At 44.5% G+C, this 13,575-nt stretch overlaps 1 protein-coding gene across 26 annotated transcripts; it reads left to right on the forward strand.

The window, feature by feature from the left end:
* The first annotated feature begins 909 nt into the window (after nucleotides 1-909).
* On the forward strand, nucleotides 910-9,623 carry LOC125515307. Of its 26 annotated transcripts, none has more exons than XR_007286954.1 (11): nucleotides 910-1,061; nucleotides 1,529-1,648; nucleotides 2,614-2,783; nucleotides 2,932-3,110; nucleotides 3,518-3,614; nucleotides 4,176-4,244; nucleotides 5,655-5,842; nucleotides 6,150-6,267; nucleotides 7,210-7,306; nucleotides 7,380-8,027; nucleotides 9,151-9,623. XR_007286954.1 is itself a non-coding variant. In XM_048680755.1 (7 exons), exons 2-7 carry the CDS (start codon nucleotides 1,548-1,550, stop codon nucleotides 6,017-6,019), a joined length of 639 nt encoding a protein of 212 aa, XP_048536712.1. In that variant the 5' UTR covers nucleotides 910-1,061; nucleotides 1,529-1,547; the 3' UTR covers nucleotides 6,020-6,143. The 26 variants fall into 26 exon arrangements, 2 of the variants coding, with proteins under 2 accessions (XP_048536712.1, XP_048536714.1); XR_007286945.1 differs by having other exon boundaries at nucleotides 5,679-5,842; XR_007286958.1 differs by having other exon boundaries at nucleotides 5,781-5,842.
* Nucleotides 9,624-13,575: the final 3,952 nt, after the last annotated feature.

The following is a 13,575-nucleotide window of genomic DNA, read 5'->3' on the forward strand; positions in this document are numbered from 1 at the left end:
ACATGTGAAATTGCAGAAACAAACACGATTCTTCAGTTGTGAACTGTATATTATATATATATTTGTATGGAATCTCGTAAAAAAAATGAAATATATCCCATCTATATCTATGTATTTTATGATCGCTATATATATATTATACTACCTATCTATATCTCTCAGACTTATACCTGTCGATATAATCAATGTTCTGTGATGTCCTATATTCAGTGTAGTAAGTCCGCCAGCAGCTTCTGGAATAAGGACGGTGTAGGGGAATTAAGCCCATTTTCTATATTATTCTGTTGAAGAACTTTTTACAATAGAGATAGAAATATGCTATATATATATATGAGATCTTATAATTGTCTATCATATATTATACGGATTATTGCCAATTATATCTATATATATCTCTATCTATCTCTTATAGATTTAGTATTAATAATATGCAATACACCTATATAGGCTCTACTCTACAGAAATAACTTCCTACAATTTTATATCTATTATCTACTCTATTTATATGCTATATCTAATACTATCTCTGCAGATTAGAACGGAGTCATTATAACAACACATTTTTTATGTTAGTATAACTAAAGCATTTGCTCTTTATATCTATATATATCTAACTAAAGTGCATAATTTAATCCATCAGCAGCCTAAACTTGCTACGTGGTTATTCTCTCTATATTTGAAGTGTCCCCAACACAAGTCCTCAGAAAACAGGATCACGGTTACCCAAGTGGTTAGATGAGCAGTGAGGAGAAGTCTGCCCGGAAGGAGCTTCCCGGGAGAGGAAACGGTGCTGAGATTTGCTGGTAGAGTATCTATATTTGGGTTGCGGTGCTGCTGGGAGGTGCCTCTGCCTTGGTGTCACAGGCAGTGGGACTCTCTCTTCTCTCTTAGGTATCCCTCTGTTGACCACCCCAAGCAGAGGCACCTCCCCACGCAGCACCGCGACCCAGCTGTTCCGCCATTCTCTACCAGCCCACATCCTCAAGCACCCGTTTCCTCCTCCAGGGAGCTCCTTCTCCCGGCAGCACCTTCTCCTCCACTAGCCTCCTCTACGCACTTGGGTAAGTGATCTGTTTTCTGAAGGACTTGTGTTGGGGACACTTAAACTAGATAGCAGGAGTGACGTGCACCACAGTAGCAAGGTTAGGATGCTGATGGATTAAATTATGCACTTTAGTTAGATGTTGTGGCTGGTACTGCCATCGCTTTTAGTTACTACTTCAAAAATGTGTTGTTTAGATGTCCGTTCTAATCTGCAGACAGCAGAAAATGTAAATTGCATCTGCCATATAACCTTGCACTTGGTGTTGAAGATATTAAGAAATTGTAGGAAGTTATTTTCTGTAGAGTAGAGGCTTTGGTGGTATTGCATGATATATTTACTAAATTTGAGCATGGACTGGACTGACTGGTTTTGTTTTATTTGGTCAATAATTGCTATCTTGTAGTGTAAACAGACAATTATTTGTCTCTTGTGTAGCTGTGTTGCATATTTCTATTCTCTATTGTAAAAAGTTTCTTCCAACAGACTATGCATCTAAGGAACAATGGTCTTAATTCCCTACCACCGTCCTTATTCAAGAAGTGCTGGCGGCTTACTACACTTGATCTCCATGGCACTAGAATTACAAACGACATTCTTCGACAGGTATAAGTTCTGAAAACAGGTTGAAACCTCACACATCGGTAGTTTTGTTTGTTAGCATCATCACTCCAGTGGAATTAAGATGGGTACATACATATTTTTTTTTACCGAATTCATACATTTGTAGTAGGAAAATTCAGTTTCACCAGCTGAGCTGTGTTTGTTTCTGCAATTTCTGTTACTGCTGCTTTCTATAGCTGGGTTTGCCCTGGGACACTTCCACATAATATAAGTTTCCATGTTTATATACCACCTTATTGATAAGTACACTATTTTTTCTATATCGATGCTATTCCTTACATTTTTTAACAAAATATGATTAAATCCCTCTACAATTGAACACTGACAAGGAGCTGATATTATTGCTCGCATTCTGGTCGCGTATTTGTTTATTCTTCTCTCATTTCATTACATTTTAAGACCAAGTGATGGAAAATGGTGGGCGTTAATATTTTTTTAAGGAATGGCTACCAGTTAATCATTATCAGAGCATTCACATCCCCAGCATTCATAACTTATCAAGAACTGCTACCTGATGTTAAATAACTAATAGCTGGTTCTGGGGTTATATCTATTAGTTGCAGTATCGGACACTAAGATACATAGCATATCTACTTTGTCAGGATTCTACTTTATACGTCTGGATCTATTTAGGAAATATCTAGACCCATATCCACAATAATCTGCCTAAGCTTCCTTTTTTTGGTCTGTTATATCAGTAGAGGACGTAGAATTTGTTGTGAAACTAATCTTGAAATAGTTTGTTTATCATTTATTAGATGTTACTTGAACAAGAACCGATGTGTTGCGCCCACTTGCCACTAACACTCATGCACATGCTTCAGATATGTATGTCGTTATCTGAGGATCCATGTGGCTTACATTTGGTTTATCATGGCTGCACGCTTGATTTAGTCCTTTGATTTGTATGTTATGTTGTGTAATTGGTCCTCCTCTCCTTTGAGCAGCATGCCTCCTATTCATCCTCTGCACCAAGCAGCGACGTGTCGACTAAGTCATCTTCCCTGGATAGCGCCGCCCTCAAGTATTGTCGCCTCAACACTACTTCCTCGCCTGAGCAGTTCTTCCTCCGCTTCATCACCCGAGCAGCACCGCCTCCTCTACTTCTCAACCAATGGTGAGATTTCTTTGCTATTTCTGTCATCCAGCCATTAGTAATCTTGTAATGGGCACTGATATGGTGTTGAAGTTTTGATATTTCTCTCAGTTGTTTTCAGATGTAGAAATTCTGGGATATAGTGTTGAAATTGTGTGATTATTCTCAGGAGTTTGTTTGTGTCTCGTGAAGTCTGATTTACTCAGCAAGGATTATGATGTATAATGTTTATCAGGACCATGGTAGTCCATTGGCAAAAGCTACCATTCTATGAGTATATTTGAAGTGCTGGTATTTGCTTCTCAAGATGGCTTTGGTAACACTGTGAAATATATCTTTGACTTGCGGGTATGGATTAATTATTTATGTACTGTGAATTGAGTGTCAGTATCTTTTTATAGTACTGCCATCTCATAATTTCACAAAAAATTGACGCGTCTGTTTGGTACCTAGATTATGCTTTTACATTGACCCCACTCTACCGTATGTGTTGTGTCATACATTTTAACTTTCTATCTTTCAAATAAATATTATGTTCACTCACTATATTTCTACAATTGTCTATTGGCAAGTATCTGCCGTCATATTTCTTTATGAAACTATTATATTTTGTTACTCATTTACTAATGGAACATTGGTTGTTGTACCCTTTATTATGCAACGAATCACTGATGTGTGTGCCTTTGATAACCTTTTTGTATAGTTTTGAGTCATGTATGTGGTGCAAACTATTAATGAAAAGTATTCCACTTCAGATCTCCAGTGACTGAATATACTTCAAACTTTGGAAGATGCATAAAAACTGAAGGTCCGTCTAGGTTGTTATCCATGATTTGAGAATTTTGGTACTAGGTGCGTGAGATCTATGAATGCACTGAATGGACCATAAATGGCACATTCCTTCTCTTTTGCCCATTTGCTTGATATAATGGTTGAATTGGTCATGTTGTGCGGGTACACTACTTTAGTCTCTCTCTTACTCCTCCTACTCCAGATTTACCACCCATCGATTTCTCTCCTTTGTTGGGGCCTATTTTGGTATTTGCTTTTCTCTTTGTGATGTAGACGGCATGGAGAGCCAGATTCGAGGAGTGCGTTGCCTCTCAGAAAGTGGAGTGCCTTGCCTCTCAGAAAGTAGTTTTTTCCTGCGTCGATTGGTTAGTCTAGCATCCTGTGTTGCCTTCTTTGTAGTGTCATAAGTGAATGTTGAACTCTTCATTTGTCAGATCAGATGTGTCCTCTGTCTGGTCAGTGGCAAGTGTATGCATTATTTTGCTTGAGATGTGTGTTTCGGACTTCCAGTGCACATATAATATGCGGTTCTTATAGTCGCAATTGACTTCTTTTGTAGCACATAGTAGCATAGTCTGTTCGTCACTGCTTACATCTGATCAAGTCAACTCATTTTTGCAGTCCTTGCTTCACTGGTTGTATGTGGTATTCTCTTTGCTGGACTACTATTGGGCATGGGGCTATCAGCTGGTATAATCCATCTTTTCTTCTTTGTTCTTTATCATGTCTTTTGTTTTATGTGCCTTCGCTTATTTTGTGTTCATTGGTAACTTCGTAATTTTCTGGTTATCATGTAAAATCCATAGGCATGCTTGTTTTGCATTCAGGTGTGTTCTTCCTGGTGGTAGAACTGCTCACTCGTTCTTTAGTGTAACCCACATATCGACTAGGATGTTAGTTTGTGCAATGCTATAGATCGATCACGATGACCTTTCATATTGAAACGAGAACAATTCCATGTGTTGTGCAATTGTATCCTACGAAAAAGATATAGGGTGAGACTCTGTCTTTTGCTGGTATATACCTCGAAAGCCTGTGTTCACCCATGATTAGTTATATGGCAATGTGTCCATGTCACATCGAGAGACTATGATGTTACTTATAGAGGGTGGGGCTTTTAGGGACTAGAAGTAGCTTTTTTCCTGAGATTTTTTCCTCTGTTGCCTCCTTTTGTGGTGTTTTTGCGACGCCTTGTTCGTAGTTCACCATTGTGTTGGTTTTCTTTCTGCTGATTCATCTTTGTAAACAAAATAGTTTTGTTCCTCTGTTTCCTAGGATCACGGCGACCTTCCTATTACTTCATTGTATGTGTGGTCGCTGTGAAACTTGTGCATCATTTGTTTGGGTACCTGCCATTTTCATATATGTATGCCTGCACGAGACTGATGTCTTCTTCTAACTATTTTCCCTCTGCATAGTTTGCGCCCTATTATGCATGACTTTTTAGATCAGGATTTATACATTCTCTTACTCTTCAGAGAGAGTTCATGGTTTGGTCATCATTTATACTTTCTGCTGGACTTTAGCCAGTTTCAAAGGACTAAAGGCAGATAGGTGTTAATTTATTACGTATGGCTGTATTACTCTCTCCCTTTCTGCATTCTGTCAGTCTCCACTCCTAACAAGACACGTCAGAATATAACAAAGTTTAATATATAGTTAAATAAGCATTCTCTGAATTCATATTCTTATGAACATGTGTCATACAAAAAAGCAAAAGTAACTCAATTAGTTACATGATACATTGGGTTATGAGAAAGATGGTTAAGTATATATCAAGGGCACGCTCAGCTGCTCATTCTTCCTGATTGGTCCACATGAATTCTATAGTTACTGAAATATACACAATGCCATGATTAGTTTATCAAGTCCTGTTATTAAGCTAGCTTAATTGCTTACACATATTGCTGATCAAATTTCCATATCCCGAGTTGCTAATCATTGTTGGGATAAATAAAGGGACCGATCTTCAGTACATGTCTTCACTCCCGTTTGTCTTTGCCTAATTTTATAACCTTTTTTAATTTATAGTTCATGGTTTGCTACCAGCTACCAATTGTACCAGGTTGCCTACTACCTAGTTTATTAAAATGCTATTAGTGGCTTTTTATGTTATCCTTCCAGAGTTGTACCAAGCCCTACCACTTCTTCGGCCACCAATGTTGTTTGTCCACCCGCCATCCCTGTCCAGCATCTATCTCGCGCTTACCGGTGCACAACTTCCAGGGAGTCCGGGGTGACAAGATTGATGGCATTGGCTCCAACGTCATAGCGTCCTGCCGCCTCAGGTAACATCGTGTGTGCGTGTACGCTGGAGCTTGGCATGTTTTCATTAATTATTTATTTTACTGAATTTTTACTTCATATCCACTATATTAACTATGTTATGCTATAGCCTGCATTAAAAACGGTGAGTTCATAATTAGCGTTGCTTCTACTTGTACAGGGGTTTTCATGTTAGTTGAGTTATCAACTGTTGCCATCATAAACTTAGTGAAGCCTGCCAAGCGAATGCTAATTTTATTACAACGGCTCATCCAGTGATGAGGCCATCGAGCCCTGTTCACATTGAAAATAGTTATTTTCCTGCTACAGATGCTGGTTGACCTTAGCGGCTTAGCCCAATATGGTTAACTAAATCAACAACAAGCAGAGCTGGAAGTCGTTTTCGTTGCAACTGTCGATGTTGGGTCCTAGCCAGAAGAATCTTCAGGTAGGATATTCTCTATGCATCATATTGCTCATGTTGTGGTCAGTTTTTGCCTACAAATGCTGCATGGACCACAGTTCAGAACATAATATAACTAAGTTGCCTGATGAATACACTTTTTAGTATGAGCGGACAATTTTTGGTTGTCGAGAGTAGAATTCGATTCATTCCATAGCATTACAGGGTCAAGGTTCTTCCCCCCCCCCACTCCCCCCCCCCCCCCCCCAGGTAATCACTCAATCCACCTAGATCATGTGGACGAAGATCAACGAAGTAGGATATCTTGTTCGTATGGTTTGGTTACTCACTCTACTCTACGAAATTGCTTTGGGATCTGCCGTTGCTTAAAAATTTGTGCCGCCTCGAAGGAGCTGATGAATTCAAAAGATACTTGTCCAGATGTTTCACCTCGACATCGACTCCACTATATTATTTAGATTTATGCTACATGTCACTTTAAACTTCTATCTATGTAATCTCAACAACTTCTGTCCTTGTCAGTTACGAGTTGCCACAACTCAAGTTGAGCTAAATCAATTATGAATGTACAATTTTGCTCTATCATAAACATGATGTTTACATGTTTAAATCTTAATCTTATTGGGATTCATGTTGGCTATTCGTTCCGGTTTGCCTACCGCTTCTGTGGATAACGTGCGCCAAGCCATGTCTCCTATTTAAACAGTAAATGTATCAATAAATGAGGTAATCACGGCATTGTTGGCTTTTTCACTTGCATTTCTGTAGTGCTGCATACCATCTTACATGCAAATGGACATTCATCCCTTACTTTTCTCATGTCGATCGACTTACCATAGCATGCCTTCACTGAAACTGTTGCCTCACCGCCATCTAACGAAGAAAAATTAAATGAGTAACACCTCTGCCTCCTATGCTTCAAACTTTTACAACTATATCCATTACTTATGTTTGTTGCTTTCCCAGTGAAACAGATTGCAGGCCCAGAAAAAAAATCAAAGTGGCAGCCCACCGCCTGCAGGACTTTAATTTTCAAAGAATAAATGCATGGATCACATGTAAGGTAATTTTTGAAATCATTTCAGCAATTGCAGAAGATATCATCATTTAAATAACGTATATGCCCTTCTCTGCAGCTACTGACTGTCGGTGCAATTGTCAGAAGGCAGGCTTCAATCTTATGCCAGCAGGAAGAGTGACTTGGAGGGGTGGTGCCGGCAGGAAAAGGGTGACGAGCAGGAAGGGGAAGGAGAGCTGTAGCAACATCGCTTCCATTTTACTCCCTCCGTTCCGATTTATACCTCGTTTAAGCAATCTTAGTTCAATTTATTTCATGTTACAGACTTTCTTCACTTTCCCAAATTACCCTCCCACTCGCACGACTCCACCGACCGTAGCAGTCGCTCTTTCCTCACCCACTCGCTCTCTCCCAGCCCACTCGCTCTCTTCCTCTTCCACTGCGCTTCCCGTCCCTGTCTCTTGCTGACGCCTACGTGCTCCTCGCTCTTGCCAGCGCCACAGCTGGTCGCAGCCACAGCATAGTGGGCGAGATGAAAGGTCTCTTTTTTTGTGGCTGCACATATCCGTGGGCGGCGGTGATGGATCTGTTAGCGTCCGCGACGGCGGTGACGGTGGAGAAAGAAGGCGCGAAGGCAGCGAAGGGGGAGCACGGTGGTGGTGTACTCGCACGGTGAAGCTAAGATGCCTTCACCTCCGTCTTCTCGCGGATCGCGTGCCGCTGTACGTCTCGCGCGCACCCGCCCGCCCGGGTTGACCCCTCTCAGGTGACGATTCTTGTCGTCCCCGTCCTGCCTCCCTTCCTTGTTGTGTGTGTGCTAGATCTGTTGTTTGCTTGCAATTTTTCTAACTATTGTTGATTTAATTGTTGTTTGCCTGGAAATAGCTGTAAAAATCCTGAGACTACTATAATTGTTGCTTAACTATAATTGTTGTCCAAGACAAAATTGTTGCTTAACTGAAATCTGATGTAATTGTTGCCCCCAGTAGCTGTAAAAAACCTGAGACTGCTGTGATTGTCAAAATTCAGTTGAACACTTGTACTTAAATAATTTCAGAAAATTCAGTAAATGCTTAAGTGGAGTACTCAAATTCAAAAAAATCAGTTGCTTACAGATTGTTTGCTCTAGTTGTACCCCTATTTGCTTACAGGTTCTTTGTTCTACTCCTTGCTGCTTAAAATTCTTACTTGCTCTAATGTGTCCAGTGCAGTAAGTTTGCTTGCAAGAAGTACTCTGAAATTGGGTTGCAAGCAAACTGAACTGAATTTACTTCCTTGCAAACTGAACTTATACTCCTTGCAAATTTGCAAACTTAACTTAATCTGTGAAAATTCAGTAGATGCTTAACTCAAATAAATTTAGTTTAACTTGCTTGTGTTGCTTGACAATACTCCAATACAAAGTTGTTCATAAGTATTCCAGCAGGAATATATACAAGTACAATAGCAGCACATAAGTACTCCAGCACGTGTATAAGTACAATAGCAGGATTAGATACAATAGCAGTTTAGCCTCACATGAATACACATTTGACACTTGAAGCAAATTGCTGCTGTCTATTCCTTGATTTGCAATATTAAAGGAATATGCACTGCTAGCAGCTGTAGCAAGTGCTTGCTTGCACTGCTTGCTAGCAGCAGTACATACAGCACACAACATGCTTGGTCCCTCTTTAGTTCATTCACTTCACATCATTCAACTTTAGAGTTTCTTGTTGTGATTCATGATTTGGACATATGCGGGCCCTCTCTTTTCTTCGTGATTTGGAGTAAATGATAAAATTACAGGCCATTTTTTAAGATTGGACTGTTTTCCATTATGTTTCTGCTTCAATCTGAATATCATCATACTGTTATATGGATCATCTCTCTGAATACTCCCTGATCAGGTTTCTACTAGCCTGGGAGATCTGCCGGCAAGGAACCTGGGACTCCAGCTGCTGCTTGTGGCGGCGAGGAGAAGCAGCAACGGCCAGGAGATCTCCCAGGTTCTGCTAGCCTGGGTGGCAGGAACCTGGGGCCCCGGCTGCTGCTTGTGGTGGCTAGGAGAAGCAGCCACGGCGAAACCTGGGAGATCTGCTGGGTGAGGATCTGCAGGGCGAGATGGGCGAGCTCTTGGCCGGCAATGAGCAAGCCGCAGAGATTCAGATTGTTTCCTCTGTTTCTATTATTTCCCTGTAACGATTCGCTTCGCTCACTTCCTGTAACGAGTCGCTTCTTTCGCTCCCTTGACCTGGGAGGGGCAGACAGGTCATTTAGGCGATTTTTGGTGGTTGTCGGAAAACTCTTTAACGCCATATACTATTTCGGAACGGAGGGAGTAGTTCTGAATGTATATTTGCAATTCTGTTTTTGTTGGACATGTGTTTGTTCACTCATTTTTATCTTTTTTGTGTGGATAATTTTTAGGCAACACAATTCAACAAGACAACAACCACACTAAACAAACAATCTCATGCAAAAGAAATTCTAGTGTCGCAAGTATAAAGAAGTAATATCCGTATCTCATCATTTAGAGTTAAGTTTTCCATAATATCTACAACACTTACGGTCACAAGTGGCAACCATGATCCTAAGCCCTAGCAAAAGTTCTGAGCAGCAACTCCTAAACTCATACACGAAATCACACTTGTTATCTTGAGTGTGATCAAGGCCCTAGGCCAGGAGCGGTTCCAACTTCTGCCTTGGTGACTTCGGTCAAGTAGGGAAACATGTCCTGGCGGCATATTGGGCAGGTGGCCTTCTTGTCGAACCACTTTCTGATACACTTGCGGTGGAAAGAGTGCAGGCAAGCCAGACTCAAGGTTTCTTGTTGTGCCTTGAAAGCCTCGAGGCAAACTGAGCAATTCTCCTTTGGTAATACCTCGGTCTGCTTACTGCACGCGAGGAGGAGCGCCCTGGGCTCTTCGTAGACTATCCCCACCCGTACGGTCAGATCTACGTCGATGTCGAAGCGCTGGGAGACGCCGGCACCGCCCTCCCGCCGGAGCCGGACCGCGTCTACCGCGAGCGTGGCCAGCCGGCCGGCCAACGGCCCCTCCCCCTGCGAAGTGCCCCAACTGCCCGCCCCGAAGCCGAGCGGCGTCCGCGCACGCAGCAGCACGTTGTTGATGGCGTCGCGGCAGAGGGAGGGGTTGTTGAGGTTGAGGCCGGCGAGGAGAGGGAAGGTGTGGTCGAAAGGACGACCGGGCTCCTCGTGCACGAAGTCGGGCATCTTGAGGGGCGGCTCATCATCATCGTCATCGTCATCATCGTCGTCAGGCTCCTCGTGCACGAAGTCGGGCATCTTCTTGAGGGGCGGCTCATCGTCGTCGTTGTCATCATCATCGTCGTCAGGCTCCTCGTGCACGAAGTCGGGCATCTTCTTGAGGGGCGGCTCGTCGTCGTCGTCGTCATCGTCGTCGTCGTCGTCGTCGTCGTCGTCGTCGGCAGGCTCAGGCTCAGGGTCAAGGAGGGGTCCCACCAGCCGCTTCCAGTGGAGGACGGAGAGGTCGCCGTGGAGGCGGAGGTTGCTGTAGTAGCGGTCGCTCGCCGTCGCGGTGAGCGTCACTGGCTGGTCTCCGAGCTCCCCGAACAGCCTGCACTCCGCCGTAGCTGCGGCGAGCGGAGGCATCCTGCAGAGGGGAGCAGCCATGGTGGTCGCGTCGATCGTGGATTGCAGCCAATCCTCGGAAGTAGTACTTTCCTAGGGTTTCGAGTCCCGATCGGAAGCGCGGCACGCGCCGGCGCTCGGGGGCATATATATACGGATACGGTATACTACTCCCGCAAAGGCGGTGGGGGGCGATTCGACCGTTGGGCACCCCGGACCAGGAGTACCATCCAATCACGGAAGCTACCCTCGCCTTCCAGAAAAAAAAAAGAAGGCCGCGCGGTGCACCGTCCGATCGCCCGACTGTGATTCCGTTGTCTCGTGGCGGACAGCGTGCTCAGCCTTGTTTTTTTTTTCTCGCGTGCGTGGTCTCCTTGTCATGGCTAGCTGATCTACTATTACGTACTGTATACTCATCGTTTTTCTACTACTACTATATACACAGGCTAGTGAATTTGATGCCATGCACTAGCTATTACTCCCTCCGTTCCTAAATGTTTATCTTTCTAGACATTTCAAATAACTACTACATACGAATGTATGTAGACATATTTTAGAGTGTAGATTCACTCATTTTGCGTTGTATGTAGTCACTTGTTGAAATGCCTAGAAAGATAAGTATTTAGGAACGGAGGGAGTACTAAGCTACTGCTAGTGTGGCACGCGACGATGCAAGGGCTGGTCGCCATTGCTACAAGACGAGACACATGACGCTGCAAGCCAGGACCACTCGATGCTCATCGTTGTTGCAAGAGAGGCGTGCGATGCTGCAAGGGTCGGTCACCGTTGCAACAAGACGTGACGCACGATGCTGAAAAAGCCCGGACGCTTGATGCTCGTCGTTGCTCCAAGATGGATGCGCAACGCTGCAAGGGTCGGTCACCATTGCAACAAGACGCGACGCACGATGCTGCAAAGCCCGGACGGTCGAAGCTCGTCGTTGCTGCAAGAGGGACGCGCGACGCTGCAAGGACCGGTCACCATTGCAACAGAGCATATCATCACCTCGTCCGCCGCCTCGTCGAACTCCTTTAGGCGGCCTCTAGTTCTGCCTGCCGCTGGCGGTACCGCCAGCGGGCGAGGCGGATCTCGCGGGCGGAGCGGTACGACTCGAGCAACGCCTCCTGCTCCGCCACGCCCGCGTCCGACGCGATCTCCCTACCGGTGTTGAGCTGCTCCACTGCCTGTTGGTGCTCCTGTAGGAGGCCGATGTTGTAGGCGGCGTCGGCCTGCGCCTACCGGAATTGCTCCTCCCGTCCCTCCTACACCATGTCCACGTAATGGGCACGGGCCTCGCCGACGATCATGGTGCAATGCACCGGAGAGGGTGGCGCCAGTGAGGAGGGTGGCGTCGACTCGTCTTCGGCCGCATCCTCCATTGGGATGTCATCGGCCTCCGGCTGCCTGGCAGGCAACAATGGGGCCATCTCCTTCTTATGCTCCAGCGACATGCCATCCCGGAGAGCTTTGGCGCGCGAGGAGGCCATGGAGGGAGTGGTGCGGAAGAGGAGAAAGGGACCGGAGAAGGATGAATGTGGTTATGGCCAGGGCTGCAGTTTATATAGCGGGCGTGAGGCAAATGGTCGCCATACGGAGTAGGTTCCTCGCAACCACGTGGCATTAATGTGCGCGGAAGACAGACGACCGACCGACTGTGGTGTCGTTTGAACGAGTAGTTGCGTGCACCGGGAAGCGGCGCGGGCGGCACTCTCTCGGTCGGTGCACTACTTCAATGTCGGTGCCAGTTAGAGGTCGCGTCCGCTCTGGCTGGGCATGAACACGGAACTGACGCTTTGGAGCATCGACGACTGTTTCGGGCAGGAAGCGCGCGCTGACGAGGGAGGGGTTTTGGGTGGGCCAGGATGGTCAGAAGTGGGTGTGGGTGTTGTTCAGACAACCACAAAACCCCCACGTTTGTCTCTGACTTACGGGGGAAAGTGCGTCCAGACCATCCTGCGGACCGATGCAGGACCACGTTGGATGACACGACACATCGGGACCGCATGGTCTAGATGGTTGTGGGCGGTTTGAGGTTTGAGGGTTGCCGTTGAAGATACCCTTAGTAGTAGTTTTTTTTTTTCATTTTTTGAGAGAGCCGTTCTAGTAATGCTAGACAGTAGTGTTAGATATTATCTAGTCAAGTGGCTAAAACTAGTTACCCATGCATGCGCCCGCATTTTACATGCAAAGCACTTGCATAACCATCATCATGTATATATATATAGGAGAAAGTAAGGCACTCTATGCTGAGTCCGGCTATAGCCACGTGTACATGTTAATTTAATTCAGCCGTCATACAATTTGTTATGCCTATTATTCTAAAAAAAGAGAGATCATAACATCATGGTGAAGCAACTTCCCTACTGTAAGGAAGCCAAAATATAAAAGTATTTTCAAGGTTGCAGGGTATGATGCAAATCAAGTACGTAGTTAGCAAATGTACCATCACAGCTGTTACAAAATCCTTATAATTCTGAAAAGTTATTTTATGCATTTGGTACAATCAGATTTACAACCTCAATGAGATGTTCATCTAGTAAGGCACGGCGAAAATACTTTTTTCTTGAAATGGTCAGGCTCCCCACCTGAATATATTTTGAAGGGGTGTTGCAACGCTCGTATGACGAAGAGCGTGAAGAAAGGTGATCACGCCACAAGCCGTGGTCACTACGTGATCCGAAGAACCTTCCGATGTTCACCGTGCTTGTCATTATTGGTGCTA

This window comes from Triticum urartu, chromosome 6 (assembly GCF_003073215.2).
Source record: "Triticum urartu cultivar G1812 chromosome 6, Tu2.1, whole genome shotgun sequence".
Classification (NCBI taxonomy): Eukaryota; Viridiplantae; Streptophyta; class Magnoliopsida; order Poales; family Poaceae; genus Triticum; species Triticum urartu.

Coding starts and splice junctions, on each gene's coding strand:
- LOC125515307 (XM_048680755.1), top strand. CDS start 1,548: ATGGTCTTAATTCCCTACCACCGTCCTTATTCAAGAAGTGCTGGCGGC. Junction 1,649..2,613: donor CAAACGACATTCTTCGACAG/GTATAAGTTCTG, acceptor TCCTTTGAGCAG/CATGCCTCCTATTCATCCTC. Junction 3,920..4,175: donor GTTTTTTCCTGCGTCGATTG/GTTAGTCTAGCA, acceptor TCATTTTTGCAG/TCCTTGCTTCACTGGTTGTA.